This window comes from Marmota flaviventris, chromosome 2 (assembly GCF_047511675.1).
Source record: "Marmota flaviventris isolate mMarFla1 chromosome 2, mMarFla1.hap1, whole genome shotgun sequence".
Classification (NCBI taxonomy): domain Eukaryota; kingdom Metazoa; phylum Chordata; class Mammalia; order Rodentia; family Sciuridae; genus Marmota; species Marmota flaviventris.
The window spans coordinates 91,208,102-91,227,027 of record NC_092499.1 but is presented as its reverse complement, the minus strand read 5'-3'; the positions used below and the strand labels follow the sequence as shown (position 1 = coordinate 91,227,027).

Below are 18,926 nucleotides of genomic sequence, written 5' to 3'. Positions count from 1 at the left end.
CTGAATGATAAATCATAGTTACTAAAATATGGACTTTCAGAGAGTCAACCAAGGTTGAAATGGGTCAACAGACTTATGTTAAAATAGGAAGCCAATGGACAAGGCTAGGAAGAACATTGAAATCTTAAATTCTCATGACCAAAACAAAAACTAAAACAGTCCAGAGCAAGCAATTATGAAAGATTAACATAAGGTCCTCCATTTCCAACTCTTGAGGAGTAAAAACACTGAAGTATTTGTAAACCTTTGTATGCCATTCTTGGTTTATCATACCAATTGAGACAACAAGATGGAACTACTAATGTTTATGAAACTCCTTAAAAATAAATATTTGCAGCAATTAATCATTCAACCTGCAGACACTGCTATTTCAACTAGAGGATAGTTCAAAATTGTTTTTGTTAATTCTTTTTTTTAAAAACAATTATTTGGGGCTGGGGCTGTAGCTCAGTGGTAAAGGGCTTGCCTCGCATGTGTGAGGCACTGGGTTCGATCCTCAGCACCACATAAAAATAAAGACACTGTTCATCTACAACTAAAAAAAAATTTTTAAAAACCATTTATTTATTTTTTTTAAGTTGTTGTTGGACATAATACCTTTATTTATTTATTTATATGTGGTGCTGAGGATAGAACCCAGGGCCTCGCACATGGTAGACAAAGGCTCTATGGCTGAGCCACTACCCTCAGCCCTTGTTAATTGCTTTTTAAGAACAAAGATGAGCTCCTTCTAACAGAAGTCCAAACTTCTTCTTAGTCTGAATACATACAATATTCATCAACAACCTGAAGTTTGGTTTACCCAGAGCTAAGTAGAGAATGTAACATTCACAGTAGTAACCAAAAAGAATGAATTCCTTGTATCAAGCATAATCTCATACATTGTACATAAATGGGTTGCAGACTTTCCATCTCCTGGTTTACTATAGACTCCAAATCTTTAGTGTCTTTTTTGATTCTTCCCTCTTCATAAGCAATAGTCAATTTAAAATAAATGTGAATTTAAAATAAATTGTGAATCTTTGATTCACAATTTTTTCTCTAATTTTATGGTTAAAGTCTTACTTTTCAGGCCTCACTAATAAAAGGTTTTTAACTAGTCTCCTGGTGTGTATTCATAAATGTCAATCTACCAAGTTCTTAGTTTGCAATCTACCAAGTTCTTAGTTTGGTATATAAGTTCATCTGCTATCTACTTAAATCTTATTTCTACTTCTCATCTCTTCCTTACTGCTGTTTACTTTGTACTTTCCACAGGAAATGCCCTCATTCTCACTTCATGTTTTGTTTGGTTTGGTGCTGGAAATTGAACCTTGGAACTCCCACTGAGCTATATTCCCAGCACCCACTTCCTCTATGTTCATCCAAATCCTTCCAATCACTCAAAACCCAACTCATGTCCTATCTCTTCTATAAGATGTTCCCTAACCTAACCTTTATTAGTTCTATATTCCTAGCCTTAGTAGATACCATATGATCTAACACAAGATTTATATATTTTCTGCTATGCTTTCTCATATATCCAGCCACATGATAATAAGTCTTTTGAAAACAGGGTCCAAATCCTTTACCCCTTAGCCATTTCTCACGTGCCTACTACAGAATTTGTATTTTGTTAACCCTTCTTGTTTGAAAGGAAAAGGCAATAATTTCATCCTGTTCTTATCATCTGGGTATACATATTTCTCCAATCTTTTCATATACAAATTGAAACTGGACATCAGAATAAGTCAAATTAAGCCACAGTTTCCAAGAACATGCCTATTTACATGAAAAGTTTGATCTGAGTGAAAGAGAAGTATCTTAAGTTTGTCTATAACAAAGTTCCTCATTTAGGCCCTATTACAGTTTGAATATGAAGTGTTCCACAAAAGCTCCTGTGTAAATACAGGAAGTTCAAAGGTAAAAATTACTGGATTATGAGAGCTATGACCTAATTAGTCCATCCCAGTTTGAATGGACTAACTAGATGGTAACTGTAGGTAGGTGGGATATGACTGGAGAAGATAGGTCACTGGGGGCTAGCCCTGAAAGGGTTCATCTTCCCTGATGTCCTTCCCCACTCTCTGCTTCCCAGCCACCACGAGGTGAGTAATACTCCTGCAAGAGTTGACAAAGAGCAAGAAAGAATCATTTAGAAACCCACATTCTCAAGAGGATTAGAGCTATAGACAGAACTAGTAATCTTAAACCAACACACTTTAACATATTAACCCCCAAAATAATTAGGTCACAAACTCATGGTGAATTCATCTTCCCTGTCATATTCCAACATGATATTCTGCCTCACCTTGGGCCCAGAGCAATAGAAGCAGCCTGATATGGACTAAACCTCTGAAACCATGAGCCAAGTGTAACTTTTCCTCCTCCAAATTTTTCTGGTCAGATATTTTGGTCACAGTGACACAAAGCTGACCAACACAGACCCTGTCATACTTCTGACTTAATATGAGGAGTGGAGGGCAGGTACACTGTCATTTATACATTTTCAAAAGGTCTTGATTTATCAACTCACCTATTACATGGGCAGACACAAAGGCCACAGCATTTGTTGAGCTCTGTTAAAGTCTTCTCTGCTTCTCTCATGTCTTTATTTATTTGGTCCATGCCTTCTTCTATTCGGTTTAGTTGTTCTAAGAATGAGTTGTGGAGATTAAGTTTTGTGTTGCATTCAGTGTTAATCAGAATTATAGAGCAGCAAATTCAACCTCAAATCTACCAATAACTCACCACAGTGAACATATTAGAGTCAGAAGTCATATTAGTATTAGAAATTATTAACATGAAAATAATCTTTTACATCCTGATCCTAAGGTACTTGGCATCTCACTGTGGAAAAAATTGTACTAAAGAAAACTGTTCAAAGAAAAACTCTTAAAACCAACTTTTCTTTGCCCAGACCAGATTCCCCTCACTTAATAGGCTCAAAACCTGAGGGCTGTTATAAGACTAATAAAAATTAGACCAGATTACCTAAGGCCAGCTCAAATTAAATATTTCTAAGCTCATCAGAATTTAGGCCTGTTTTAGGACTTGATTTCTGAAGATGATGCAAGAGTATCATAATATCTAAGGTATATATAACCAATGTACACAATAAGCCACACTGGCCTAACACATACTTGGTATACAGTTAGGCACTGCCATCTCTCATTCCAAACCAGCTACGAACATGATATAATTCAAATTATAAAACAATTAAGAAAAATATCACTCTTATTTTACAAAAAGAAGGCATTTCCAAAAGCTGAAATTTATAAGTAGGTAATTTGACAGGGTTTTTTTTTAGCACAGTAAGTCAAAATAAAGAATTTCTGCTGAGGGGGAGAGGGGGGATAGTAGAGGATAGGAAAGATAGCAGAATACAACAGTCACTAGTATGGCAATATGTAAAAACGTGGATGTGTAACCGATGTGATTCTGCAATCTGTATACGGGGTAAAAATGGGAGTTCATAACCCACTTGAATCAAATGTATGAAATATGATATGTCAAGAGCTTTGTAATGTTTTGAACAACCAATAAAAAAAAAAAAAAAGAGTTTCTGCTAATAACTTCAACTCACCCCCTTGCTCATCCAGCATAGTGATGGTCTTGATTCCTGCATCCTGAGACTAAAAGAAGGGGGGAAGCTGATTGTAAAACAAAACAAACTCAAAATAACAGAAACAAAACCTATAAGAGTTGACAAAGAGCAAGAAAGAATCATTTAGAAACCCACGTTCTCAGAGGATTAGAGCTACAGATAGAACTAGTGATCTTAAACCAACACACTTTAACATATTAACCCCCAAAATAATTAGGTCACAAACTCATGGTGAATTCATCTTCCCTGTCATATTTCAATACTGTCAAAGGGGAAAACAGAAAAGGCCCATTAGTGCATGGTTTGACAATTTTAGCAATTGCTGGTTTAAAATAATAAAGTGTATTGACATGATACCCTTCAACACCAATTCCAGCTAGTGCTGCTAGGATCCCTCCTATAAATTTCTATACTTAATGATTAAACACTTCTTACCTCAATGGCTAAACCCAGGATTCTTCTTGTACTTTCCAGAGACTACGAAAAAATACAGATTTTTAGTATTTCAAATTATGCAAAATATATAGAAAAAAATCTGATTGCAGGTCATATTCATGATGCTACTCTATTTTTAAAAACTGCCAGCCCATCCCTTCATAACAAAACAAAGAACTCTGGCCACCACTCTTTTAGTAATTTTCTTCCTACCAGGTACTTCTTAAGAGAAATGTGACATTGACAGGGTTCATAAAAATTTAATGTAGGTAGAAATCGAAGTATATTACACAGATACCAGGAAACTGTTAAACAAAAACCAAAGTCCCACCAGGCATGGTGGCACACATGCCTGTAATCCCAGCAGTTCAAGAGGCAGGAGGATCGCAGGTTCAAAGCCAGCCTCAGCAATTTAGCGAGACTGTAAGCAACCTAGTGAGACCCTGTCTCAAAAAAAAAAAAAAAAATGTTAAAAAAAAGGGAAGAAAAAAAAAAAAAAGAGCTGAGGATGTGGCTCAGGGTTAAGCACATTGAGTTCAATCCTTGGTATCAAAAAAAAAAAAAAAAAAGTGTCCAGAATTCCTTCCAGAATGCAACTAGGTAATGATTTACCTTTATAAAAAAAAAAAAAATTCTTTTACCTATATAGTTTTTTGGTGAGTTGGAGGCAAAAGGAGCTAGTAATGGCACTATGGGGCAAAGGCATTCTTTGATGTAAGCAACATAGAAGAATCCAAAATGATCACTAAGAAGATCCTCTCACCCCTCCATTGTGAAACTGAAGTGGAATCAATCACTTATTCTAAGTAAAAACATTTACCTCATCAGTAACCTGGTGAGCCCTCAGTTGAATCTCTTCTGATGACATATTATCCATGATGAATCGAAATTCTATCAGGCACAGAAATGTAAATGTAGATAATCTATAAGAATAAGGATACATGAACATTTGTTTGAGCAAAGAGCATGGATTTACAAAATTTAGGTTCATAGGCAGACAGGATAAATATCTGATCTCTTTATCTACCTGTCTATCTAAATCATAGAAATTAAGGCTAAGAGAGGAAAAGCGGATGTTTAATGGTAGTTAGCACCAAGGGTGAACCTGAAATACAGGTGAAGTACTCTTTCCCTCTACTTTGAAAAACAAGGCATCCGATTGGAAGGCAAGCTTCAAGAGACTATTAAAATTAATTCTTAAGTATGGTGGCACATGCCTGTAATTCCAGCGATTCTAGAGGCTGAGACAGGAGAATCATTTTAAGGCCAATCTGGGCAACTTCAAAATCTTGTCTCAAAAAGAAAAAAAAAGGCAGGAGGTAAGGGGCAGTGCAGGGGGTATCATTCAGTGGTAGAGCACCCCTGGGTTAAATCCCTAGTACCACACACACAAAATAAATAATGAGAGGAAGAGAGGAAGGGAGGAGGAGGAGAATTATTCTTGATTGTACAATGTTCTTCATATGTTGTCTGAATAAAGTCTAAGTAAGGAAGGTAACATATTTCAAAGTGTTGTGAATGTAGAACACAGGATTCATTTCTAAAATATGCCACTTGTCCAAGTTAGTCATAGGAGAAAATGAAATATTTTTCATTCTTTTTTTTAAAAGTATTTATTTTTAGTTGTAGTTGGACACAATATCTTTAATTTTATGCGGTGCTGAGGATTGAACCCAGGGTGCGCACATGCTAGGCGAGTGCTCTACCGCTGAGCCATAACCCCGGCCCCACATTCTTTTTTTTCATTTGTTCTACTTAGTTGTACATGACAGCAGAATGCATTTTAATTCATCATACACAAATGGAGTGCAACATTTCAATTCTCTGGCTGTACACGATGTAGAGACACACCATTCATGCAATCATACATGCACCTAGGGTAATGAGGTCCAACTCATTCTACCATCTTTCCTACCCTCAAAACCCCTCCCAACCCTCCCCTTATTTTTCATTCTTAACAAAGAAAGGGTATAAAGCACTCAGAAAAGAGCTAAGGTTTTTATTATGAGAGACTCCTGCCATCCAATTATTTGTATTATTTGTTGTTTTATTGAAGTTTCTAAGAAAACAAATGATATTTCTCTAATACACAGTAACTCAGAAACAAACAAACAAAAAAAAAAAACCTGTAGACATTCAACTTAAAAAATAAAACATTTGATTAGGTATTATTCAGTTCCACTATTACAAGAAGTCACATAAGTAATAAGCACTGTGGGATGGCTCTAGGTTCTTTTTATCTTTACATTTACTAGCTTTATATTAAATTTTTGAAAACTAATTTATCAAAGCTCTGTCAATGACCAAGATAAAGTCTGGTTCACATTTTAGAATCAGTCTTGGTCACAACTTGAGGGGTGGGGATGTTACTGGCTTCTATCTAGTGGACAGAGGAAAGGGAAGCTACTAAACACCCTTTAACACTTTTGGTGAAAGTTCTTTAACAAAGAATGATCCCAGCCAAAATGCTAAAGGGCTGAGGTGAGAAACCCTGCTATGCACTAATCACTGATAAACAGAAAACCTAATAACCCAGGTAAGGCACAACTCTTGGAGAGTAATTGTTGTATCTTTGTATCTCTAACACCTAACAAGATCTGACAGTATGTACTCTGAAAATATGCTAAATGAACAAATAAATAGAGAAACAGGGTGTACTTTCAAAGTAAAGTGACTCTTAGGAACAAAGATACATTTAACTGCAGTACAAAGACTGCAAACCACCACTAGAATCAGGAACCAAAAACTATTTTTACATGAACAGCTTGCTGGTCAGATACAAACCTTTTCAGTAGAGGATGGTGGTATAGCTCAGTGGCAGAGCACTTGCCTAGCATGCTCAAGGTCCTGGGTTCAACCTCCAACACAGCAAAACAAAAACAAACAAAAGTACCCAAACCTTTTCAATCACTTTTAGTAAGGAATATTACTAATCCTAGTGGTACTAGTACTAGATTTACTACCAACTTCTACTTTTAATAGAATCATATTTGATGACCAAATACATATCAAATGGAAGAAGGCAACACAATCAGAGTCCTTTTCATAATTCTACTGTTCCAAATAAATGTTTTAAGGTACTAGGGATTGAACCAGAGGCAATTTACCACTGAGTTATATCCCCAACCCTTTTTATTTTGAGACAAGATCTTGATAACTTGCTAAGGGTCTCACTAAATTGCTAAGGCTGGTATTAAACTTGCAATCTGTCTGCCTCAGCACCTTCTCCCTACATGCCCCCCACTTTCTGGGATTACGGGTGTGTGCCACTGTGCCTGGCCATTTTAAGGTTTAATTAAGTGTGCTAAACACAGTGGCACAAGCCTGTAATCCAATGACTTGGAAGGATTAGCCAAGAGGATCACAAGTTTGAGGCCAAACTGGACAATTTAGTGAGATTCTGTCTCAAAATAAAATTTAAAAAGGGCTGGGAGTGATGCTCAGTGGTAGAATGTCCCAGTACAACAAAGGCCTGATTCCAAGAGTCATGCCATCTTTTTTTTTCTCTTTTAAATCATTATTTATTTGACAGATAACTTCTGAATTAATATAAAGAAATGACAATAACTTATATATACATTAATTCAAAACATTTTCATTAAGCACCAAGTCGAACAGTTTCTTATCTTTTTACCAAAAACACTTTTATCATTGAAAGACTGCCTCAAACTTAGTTTTGCTGGGGTGGGGGGGATGTGGGGGGAGATACCAGTGATTGAACTCAGGGGCATTCAACTACTGAGCCACATCCCCAGCCCTATTTTATATTTTATTTAGAGACGCAGTCTCACTGAGTTGCTCAGCACCTGGCTTTTGCTGAGGCTGGCTTTGAACCCACAATCCTCCTGCCTCAGCCTCCGGAGCCACTGGGATTACAGGTGTGTGCCATCACGCTGGGCATTTATTTAGGCTTTTAATCAGGAAACTTAAAGCTGCCAATCAGAGCTTCTAACTATCATGAGATGACCAGGTTAAAACCCTATGAGTAAAAAATAACTTTTAAGTTTTGACCTATACACTCCAACCAAGGGGAGATACGCTGGCCTCAGGCTAGTCATCACAGGTCATAGATCTACAAACCAACTATCATCCTCACAGCTCACAAACAAAATGAATAATGTATATACAAAGTGAGTACAAAATACATGTTCCTGTATATTCCAGGGGAGTAATGCTTATTGCCATGAGCATACAATGCAGCAAGGGGCACAAAAAAATTCACTAACTCACAAGACAGTGGAAGAAATAAAAGTCCTGTGCCCTGGAATGGAGTAGAGGCTTTGTGGACCAGGTAGCATCCAGGCCACACTAGGAACATGAGTGCATATCGAGGCACATGGGGAGGGATCTTCAGGGTTGGAAAGGACAAAATGAACCAAGACAGCCACAGACCTACTGACTATTCAGAAGAGGAGTGTTTGTACTGGCCGAGGGATATAATCTAAGAGTTGCATAAATGGAGAAAAGAAAACCTCTTCTGACAAGACAGCAAAATATTTTCCCCAGAGAGGACCCACATGCTCTCTGTGGAGGTGAGGTGCTGGGGTTCATTCACTCTGCAGGTCACCCTCCATCCCAAAGCCCTAGGCTCTTAGAATCAAATCCACTGAGCAAGAACTATCCTTCATGTAAACTGCCTTTTCTCCAAAAAGTAAAACAAAATCACAAGCAAACAAAACAAAACTCAAAAGAAAAAGAATCAGACCAAGCTTTGACCCCTTGTCCATCACTTGTGTGCCAGCTGTCACGCTAGGGAGACTGGGTCTGCTCTGTTACTCACACTGGTTCATTACTATGAGGCCTCCAGCATGTCGTGCTCCTAACACAGCTCCCTCAAGACAGCAAACACCACACAACACATAAACTCAGCCAAACAAAAGGCAGCATCAACTTAAGGATCTACTGTAATAGTACTACGCTAACCTAGCATAGTTTAACCTTTATTTCTGTCATATTTACAAAATATCTGCACTCTGTACTGCTATGGAAGCATTACAAATGTTGCATTAGATTCTTCTTGAGGTAGTTCAAAGTCTTCAGACAGCAAATTTAGATATTTTTCTCTACTACCATGGATGTGTAGTAACCGTAAAAGGCCTAAAACCAAATTCTTTCTCCCCAGATTCTAGGACTACTTTAATTTTCCCCCTCAGATTATAACAAACTAACAACCGGAGGGGGGAAAACTATATATAAACTACATAAAATTTTAAAAAGGAGCAAAAAGCCAAGGGGGGCAGGGAATCTGTGGCAAACTAATAGTCTAAACTTTGCTACAGACAAAGCAAACAAAATGAAACCTCACTTTGTCTACCAAGCATTTTATAAAGTACTCAAGTAATTAACAGCTCATAAAAATTGGGGAAATTTTTAGGTGGAAATAAAATTAACACCAACTCATTCTCTGGCAAATAGTTGTTCTAAAATGCCATCTCCACACAGAGAGGTCTAGAGAAACTGTCTGCAACAGGCTACCCTGTAGGCCAGACCTCTCTCAGTTCTGCTTCAAAGGTGCAGGAATATTGGCAGATGCCTGCTCCAGGTAGGCCAAGGGGGCCGAGGGACTTCGGCCGGCTTTTTGTGTTGCACACTGATTTCCTCCAGCACCTGCTGTCAATGCCTCAGCTTTGTCAAGTGCTTTTGCACCAGCGCAACTTTCCACTGCAACTCATTCCTTAGTTCTGAGATGTCCTCTTTGATAACTTGCTCTGGTTTCTGGACAAACAACTGCAATCTTTTTTGTAGAAAAAAAGCATTCTGTCTGTCTTGCGATATCCAGAAACTTCTGATAAACACCAGTTCGAATTTCTTCCTGATCGGTGCCATTGACATAATCCTGACAAAGAAGCAAAGCAAGCCTCGAATGACGACTCCAACTCATCCAACAAGGTGCTGCTAGAAGTTTTCGGTGTGCCAGGCACTGCCTGAAGAAGCAAAGCCTGGCCCAGGACTCCCCGTGGGGGTTGCAGGGGGTGGGGCATAGCACCCAGTGGAGGCCTCAAACTTGTGATCCTCATGCCTCAGCCTTTGAGTCCTTGGGACTCAATGGCAATGGCACGTCTGGCGTGGCAGGACATGGCCCACTCAAGAGTCAGGCCTTTATTAGAACAGATTATGCTAAGTGAAGCTAGCCAATCCCTAAAAAACAAATGCCAAATGTTTTATTTGATATAAGGAGAGTAACTAAGAACAGAGTTGGGAGGAAGACCATGAGAAGAAGAGTGACATTAAACAGGGACGAGAGGTGGGAGGAAAAAGGAAAGAGAAGGGAAATTGCATGGAAATGGAAGGAGACCCTCATGGTTATACAAAATTACATACAAGAGGAAGTGAGGGGAAAGGGGAAAAAAAAAACAAGGGGGAGAAATGAATTACAGTAGATGGGGTAGAGAGAGAAGATGGGAGGGGAGGGGATGGGGGATAGTAGAGGATAGGAAAGGCAGCAGAATACAACAGACACTAGTATAGCAATATGTAAAACAGTGGATGTGTAACCGATGTGATGCTGCAATCTGTATATGGGGTAAAAATGGGAGTTCATAACCCACTTGAATCAAAGTGTGAAATGATTTGTCAAGAACTATGTAATGTTTTGAACAACCAACAATAAAAATTAAAGAAAAAAAGAAACAAATAAGTGAAATAAAGTTATTGTGTCTAACTACAACAAAAGAAATAAATATTTTTTTAAACCCCCCCCCAAAAAAATATTGTCATCATGAATCCATTTGAGCCATTGTATATGCTCCCATTTTCTTTGCTTTTGTCATTGTTGGTCTCAATAAATTATGGTATTGATTAATATGAAAAAAAAAAAAAGAGTCAGGCCTTTTAAGTATCCAAAAAAATGCAGATGAAATTGGGAGGTAGATGTGAAGAATTACTCTTAATAAGACAGTGAGGTCAGTGAACTCAAAGTTCTGCTTAAACTACTTCTTCTTCTTCTTCTTTTTTTTTAATTCCCTAAAGAGATGACATACAAAGCAAAGATCCAGAATCTCTAAAGTTCTCATGTATTTGACATGCCAACATTAGTACACAGCTGCTGAAGATTTTTCTACTTTGGATGCCTGAGAGTGTTAACTACATGATTATGGTATATAAAATTAAGAAGAGAGCTGGAGTTATAGCTCAGTTGGTAGAGTGCTTGCCTTGCATGCATAAGGCTCTGGGTTATCCCCAGCACCACAAATAAATACAATTAAGAAGAGACAAAGCAAAATTTTAAGAAGGATGAAGAGAGACAAGGAAAAATACTCCCCAGACTCACTGGTCTTTGCAAATCTGCTAGAGTGTAACAAAACTAGCTAGACTTACTAGATGACTCCCAATTTAACTTTCTTAACTTCTTTTTTAAAACTGGGTGAAGGAAAACAGCTATGAATGATGGCACATGCCTATAATCCCAGGGACTCAAAGGTTGAGGCATAAGGATCACAAGTTTGAAGGCCAGTTTGGGCAACCCCTGTCTCAAAATAAAAAATAAAAAGGGCTAGGGATGTAGCTCAGTGGGTTCAATCCTAGGTTCAATCTTCAGTACTGGGAGAAAAAAAATAGATGATCTATGCAAAGGGCTTAGCAAGTCACACGGCATATTTTTGGTGTTCCATAAACATTAGCCATTATTTTAATATTATTACTGAAGCAGAAACAATAAGCAAAATAAAAGTTAAGCAACAATGTTAAATTGTTGACATTATTAAAAGTACTGAGTGACACTTATGATGAAAGTAACTGAGAATAACAGTTACTAACTATTCATTGTTCCATCTGTCCAGCTAAATTTGAATATTAAAGCTGATGATATTGTATAGACTACACATCTCTTTTCATGGCAGTCATGAGACTGTACACATCAAGACAAATATCACACAGGTTAACATTAAACCAAGTTTCCTGTTAGACACCTCTGAAGACAAAAAAAAAAAAGTGTGTGTGTGTCTCTCTCTATATATATATGTGTATATATGTGTGTGTATACATGCATATATACATATATTGCATATTGTATGTATATAGATATAGATACCTATATCTGTATATTTATATATACATAGCTTTGTATGTCTAAAAAATAAAATAAAATATGCCTTAAATGTTGTTTTTCTGGCTAAGACTGGGCAAACAAGGAACAAAGTGACACAAACCACAAAAAGGACTAAAGTTATGACGACTAGAATATAAGGTAAACAAAGATGGACTAAAAAAATAATGTGCTAAAATTACAATGGAAATAAAATCTAAGTAGAAAAAAGTTTAGCAGGGAAGTAATCAAAATACTGTCAATGGCTGTGGAGGTATTCACAGAACTAGGAATGGCTTTTCTTCTTTTCCCAATTTTCCAAGTAGTTTGCCATGAAGTTATATTTTAAATTTCATACATTTGTTTTTATTATAAAATATGATAGCTAAGACAACAAAGAAAGTAGATTTATAAGACCAAAGAAAACAAAGACAAGCAATAAATTCTAGATCCTAGTTCATATATGAGAAGTCTTCCAGTTGGCATACATAGTAAATGTAATTTTGTGGGACTATGAGATAATCAATAATTTCAATCCATAAAAGTCTAAAGATAATAATAGCAGAACATATTTGGTGGCAGGAATGGGTTCTAGTGGGGTCTGAACAAGTTCTTAATATTTTTATGATAAGAGTTCTAAGAAGGGCTGAGGTTGTAGCTCAGTGGTAGAGGTGCTTGCCTCGAGGGTTTAATCCTCAGTACCACATAAAAATAAATAAATAAAATAGGGCTGGGGATGTGGCTCAAGCGGTAGCGCGCTCGCCTGGCATGCGTGCGGCCCGGGTTCGATCCTCAGCACCACATACAAACAAAGATGTTGTGTCCGCCGAAAACTAAAAAATAAATATTAAAAAAATTCTCTCTCTCTTTAAAAAAAAATAAATAAGTAAATAAAATAAAATAAAGGTATTGTGTTCCATCTACAATTAAAAATACTTAAAAAAAAAGATCAAAATAGGATCCTATGAAGAGAACAGAGAACTTAGCTCGGAATAGAGAATTTATAACAATCTTTTGTCATTACCCCTCACCACCAGTGCATCTTCTTTCTCTAACTTTCCTATCAACAATTAGCATCCTCAGATATTAAAAATAAAAGAATGAAATGAAATTACAAGCCAGGCATGGTGGCACACACCTATAATCCTAGCGGCTCAGGAGGCTGAGGCAGGAGGATCAGGAGTTCAAAACCAGCCTCAGCAACTTAGCGAGGCCCTAAGCAATTCAGTGGGTCTCTGTCTCTAAATAAAAAATACAAAAAAAAAGGGGGGGGGCTGGGGATGTGGCTCAGTGGTTGAGTGCCCCTAGATTCAATCCTAGGTATCAAAAAAAAAAGTGAACTTCAAGTTATGTGAATTATATCTCAATTTTAAAAGACAGATTAAAGGGGGTGGGGTGGGGAAGCTGAATAAGAACGACTTAGGGATTCAGTTTCATTTTGTTGCATATGGATTTCCAGTTTTCCCAGCACCATTTGTTGAAGATGCTATCCTTCCTCCATTGCATGCTTTTAGCCCCTTTATCAAATATAAGATAGTTGTAGTTTTGTGGATTGGTTTCTGTGTCCTCTATTCTGTACCATTGGTCCACCCGCCTGTTTTGGTACCAGTACCATGCTGTTTTTGTTACTATTGCTCTGTAGTATAGTTTGAAGTCTGGTATCGCTATACCGCCTGATTCACACTTCCTGCTTAGCATTGTTTTTGCTATTCTGGGTCTTTTATTTTTCCATATGAATTTCATGATTGCTTTCTCTATTTCTACAAGAAATGCCGTTGGGATTTTGATTGGCATTGCATTAAACCTATAGAGAACTTTTGGTAATATCGCCATTTTGATGATGTTAGTTCTGCCTATCCATGAACAGGGTATATTTTTCCATCTTCTAAGATCTTCTTCTATTTCTCTCTTTAGGGTTCTGTAGTTTTCATTGTATAAGTCTTTCACCTCTTTTGTTAGGTTGATTCCCAAGTATTTTATTTTTTTTGAGGATATTGTGAATGGAGTGGTTGTCCTCATTTCCATTTCAGAGGATCTGTCGCTGATATACAGGAATGCCTTTGATTTATGCGTGTTGATTTTATATCCTGCCACTTTGCTGAATTCATTTATTAGCTCTAATAGTTTCTTTGTAGACCCTTTTGGGTCTGCTAGGTATAGAATCATGTCATCTGCAAATAGTGATAATTTAAGTTCTTCTTTTCCTATTTTTATGCCTTTAATTTCTTTCGTCTAATTGCTCTGGCCAGTGTTTCAAGAACTATGTTGAACAGAGTTGGTGAGAAAGGGCATCCCTGTCTTGTTCCAGATTTTAGAGGGAATGCCTTCATTTTTTCTCCATTCAGAATGATGCTAGCCTGAGGCTTAGCATAGATTGCTTTTACAATATTGAGGTATGTTCCTGTTATCCCTAGTTTTTCTAGAGTTTTGAACATAAAGGGATGCTGTACTTTGTCGAATGCTTTTTCCGCATCTATCAAGATGATCATATGGTTCTTGTTTTTAAGTCTATTGATGTGGTGAATAACATTTATTGATTTCCGTATATTGAACCAGCCTTGCATCCCAGTGGATTCTCTCTGCTTTCTGATCAAGATGTGAGCTGCTTCCCTCTGCCACACTCTTCCACCGTGATGTTCAGTCTCACCTTGAGCCCCGAGAAATTAAGCCAGCCTTCAATGGACTCATAGTTTCATTTAAATTAAAACAGTTTCCTCTGAAACTGTGAGCCCTCAAATAAACTCTTCCTCTTCTCGGATCCTTTAGTCACAGCAGTGAAAATGCTGACTAAAACAGTACTTTATAAAGAGGTTTATTTAGCTCACAGTTTTGAAAGATGAAAGTCCAAGATCACATGGCTCCCATGTGTTTGGCTTCTTGTGAGAGACCCCTTGGCTGGGACAGAGAAATGGAAAGGGAACCAGTGTTGTACAGAAGCCAAGCATGTGGGGTGCACTCTTTTCATAACAAACCCACTTTGCGAGCACTCTATGAGACCAGCAGTGCCCTCTAATGACCTAATTACCTTGCACTATGCCCCACCTCTTAAAGGTTCCACTACCTTACACCCAGCACAGCAGATACCTTTTGTTCTGAATTTTCTGTTCTGAAAAATTTTAGAGAAAGAGAGAGAGAATGAATCTTTTTTGTAGATGGACACATCAAAATGCCTTTATTTTTATATGGTGCTTAGAATCAAACCCGGGTCTCACCTAGGCAAGCACTCTACCACTGAGCCACAATCCCAGCCCTGTCCTGAATTTTTGAGGCCTAAATGAAAGGTTCACTTGAGCCCAAGAGTTAAAAATCATCCTGGGAACATAGCAAGACCCTGTCTCAACAAAACAAACAAGGTTGCATTACCTCTATACTCTACTAAACTAAAGAAGAAACATTCAGCACTTGAACTTTGCGGTCAGGGGTGGCACATCCAAACTACAGCAGCCAAGCAAGTTACTTAACCTATTTAAGTCACAGTTTCCTCATTCGTTGAGATAACAGATCTACTTACCAGGGTTATTTCAGAAATAAAATTAGTTAATGTACCTAATTGATTAGTACAGTGACTGGCACAAAGTAAAGGTTTATAAAATGACAGTTATTAATGAACAGTGTTTATACTCATGTTATCAGTTATGTTCTCTGTCTATGGTACTGATCTGGCATCAGAGTGGGATCTAATTAGAAAGTTTCTAGCTGAACTTGGAATCAGAGCCAAAATACTTGAATGGTTTGGGTTTACATTTTACTTAGGCAAGGTGAAGTCTTGCCAATTATCTTCAACCCACATCTGATATCTCATGTCATAAATGCCTTCATTCTAAGCCCTAATGAAGTCCAACTAAGTGTATATATAACATACTTACACATTTCCTATTTTAAGACTCAAAGATGAATAATAGAAAATAGATGCAAGGAATAGAAGAAAGGATTACAGAAAATAAATCAGAAGGCAGGAGCGGTGGCTCATGCCTGTAATCCCAGTGGCTCAGGAGGCTGAGGCAGGAGAAATGCAAGTTCAAAGCCAGCCTCAGCAACTTAGAGAGGCCCTGAGCAACTCAGCAAGACCCTTTGTCTAATAAAATATATAAAAGGGCTGGGGATGTGGCTCAGTAGTTAAGCACCTGGGCTCAATGTCTGGTACCAAGAAAAAGAAAAGAGTAGAAGAAAATAAATCAGAAATTCAGAAACAGATAATTGTTTACTGGGTAAAAGAATTTAATTTCTCTTTAAGACTATAATTTTTGCTCCTAGATACCATTTCTAATATGAAAAGCTAAAAAGGTTCACCCTACTTCCTCAAAAACTATAAGTACAAGGGAACTAATCATACAAACTATGAGTTTTGATTATTCCAAAATATTCTACATATCCTGGCCCCCAAAAAGAAACTATGTTCCAATTAGGAAATACAATTCTTCCTGAAGGCATTTAGATAAGCTCATAGTTTCATTTAAATTAAAACAGTTTCCTCCTTTTACTTCCTCTCAAGTTTCCTTCTACCTTCCTCTGTATGAACAACTTTAACCGTTTTTACATAGAGGCCCCAAAACTATGCAAATACGATAGGCAGACCACAGAAGCATATCAAATATAAACATCTTGGTTTCAAAGTACACTAAAGCATATGATTCAAGACAGAAATCATATCAGGTCAGAGAGAACTACTACATATCAGGAACCAAAACAAAAAACAAAAAACCCACCAAAACTATACTTCAGTTTTATACAAGTGCCTAGTAATTTAATTGCTCTGTGTCTAACACCTGGTCTTTTTTTAATTTTGGGGGGTACTGCGAACTGAACTTAGGGGCACTCAACCACTGAGCCACACCCCAAGCCCTATTTTGTATTTTATTTAGAGTCAGGGTTTCATTCAGTGGCTTAGTGTCTTACTTTTGGCTGAGGCTGGCTTTGAACTTGGGATCCCTCCTGCCTTAGCCTCCAGAGCTGGGATTACAGGTGTATGCTATGCACCCAGCAACACCTGATCTTCATGTCCCTGCCAACCTTGGTACTTTCACAATTCTACCCTAAGTGACCAGGAAATAATTCTGGGAAGTCAGATGCAGATGTGATTGTAATCAATTATATTAACCCTCAGCCAGTGAGGTGCACATGCCTGTAATTGTAGTGACTCAAGAGGCTGAAGCAGAAGGATCAAAAGTTTGAGGCCGGTCTGGGCAATTTAGCAGGACCCTGTCTCAAAATAAAAAGGCTGGAACTGTGGCCCAGTGGTAAAGGACCCTTGGGTTCAATCTGGTACCACAAAAAAAAAAAAAAATAAAACAAAGAAAAGAAAAGAAAAATCAGAACAAAAAAATCAATTATTGGGCTGGGGCTAGGGCTCAGAGGTAGGGCACTTGCCTAGCATGTGTGAGGCACTGGGTTCGATTCTCAACACCACATATAAATAAAATAAAGGTCTATCAACAACTAAATTTTTTAAAAATTAATTAAATATGTGAAAGATAACAAAGAGGCTTAAGAGTCAGAAGCTTGAGCCGGGGTTGTAGTTCAGTGGTAGTGTGCTTACCTAGCACGCGTGAGGCACTGAGTTCGATCCCGGGCACCACATAAAAATAAAAATACAAAAGGGCCAGAAGCGAGCAATCTATCTAAGAAAGACAATCTGACAGTTATAAGTAGTTATCTGCTTGGGAAATACCAAGGGTGGGGTGAAGATGAAATAGTAAGTCTTTACTCTGTCTAAACATTCTCCCCATCCATCTTAGTATGTTGGCTCTGATTCCAATTTTACTTAGATGGTCTTGTTAGCTTCTCAAATGTTCTGATGCAAGGAATCAGATGTCACATATAGCATAAATTACTCAGGTTGCTGGAAAATAATATTCCACAGAACATTAAAAGGTATTCCTATTTGAAGGCATTATGGTTTCAAATCCTGACAACTGCTTATTTGACTTCTTATGCTTCAGTTTCCTCATTAAATAATGATATGATGATGATGATGATAATGCTTACTTCAAGTATTATTATATGGATTGAGTTAATTCATGCAAAGCATTTAGAACAATGGCTAGCATTGGGGGATATAGCTCAGTGGCAGGAGCCCTGGGTTCAATTCCCAGTACCAAAACCAAACAAAACAATGCCTAGCACAAAGTGCTTAATAAAGCTACTATAATCTTTCAATATAATTATTAAACACCTCAGGGACTGTGGGTATAACTCAATGGTAGAGCAAATACTTAGTATATACAAGGTCTCTAAATTCAATCCTCAGCACTGAAAAAAATTATTTAATATCTCCCAATTTTGATTTGTGTGAATCAAAATCCAAGTATGATCAACTCTAAAAATATTGTGATTTTAGATTATCAAATGCCACAGGGGCCTGGGGATATAGCTCAGTTGGTAGAGTGTTTGCCTCACAGCACAAGGCCCTGGGTTCAATCCCCAGCATCATTTAAAAAAGAAAGAAAGAGAAAAAGAAATGTTACAGTGCAAGACAGGGGTGTGTGTGTGTGTATGTGTGTGTGCGTGCGTGCGGGTGCTTGCTCCCTCACATACATATAGCTGGCAGGATGGATTAAAAAGGAGATAGACTGTGAAGGATTTGTGTGTTGTACCAATAAGTTTCTATTTTATTTTATAAGCACAAGAGATCATCTAAAGTAATCTCACTTATCAACATATTGTTAAAATAAAACTTATAAACCTAAGTTTTAGAACTCACAAATACCAACAAGATGAAGGAATTCCAGAGAAATATAGTGACCAGTGATTTCAATATTTTAATAGCAATACAACCTAAACTGAAACCAAAATGTCAGTGAATTTAAATGAGTGCAAACAGAGGCCACTTCCATTCTGACTCCTAAAAAGGCATAGATAGGACTGCAGCTCTATGGCAGAGCA

The 18,926-nt window shown here is 37.5% G+C and overlaps 1 protein-coding gene and 1 pseudogene across 2 annotated transcripts in view; both read right to left on the bottom strand.

Moving 5' to 3' along the window:
• Snap23 (synaptosome associated protein 23) overlaps positions 1-18,926 on the bottom strand; it is a 36,905-nt gene that overhangs the window by 15,346 nt on the left and 2,633 nt on the right. For both annotated transcript variants that reach the window (XM_027926103.2, XM_071608147.1), the window contains exons 2-5: positions 4,842-4,944; positions 4,022-4,063; positions 3,566-3,614; positions 2,516-2,633 (exon numbers count right to left, since the gene is read on the bottom strand). In XM_027926103.2, the coding sequence (XP_027781904.1) occupies positions 2,516-2,633; positions 3,566-3,614; positions 4,022-4,063; positions 4,842-4,898 (266 nt within the window). In that variant the 5' untranslated portion in view covers positions 4,899-4,944. The remainder of the gene's footprint in view (positions 1-2,515; positions 2,634-3,565; positions 3,615-4,021; positions 4,064-4,841; positions 4,945-18,926) is intronic.
• Positions 9,516-10,002, bottom strand: LOC114084749 (mediator of RNA polymerase II transcription subunit 28 pseudogene; annotated as a pseudogene).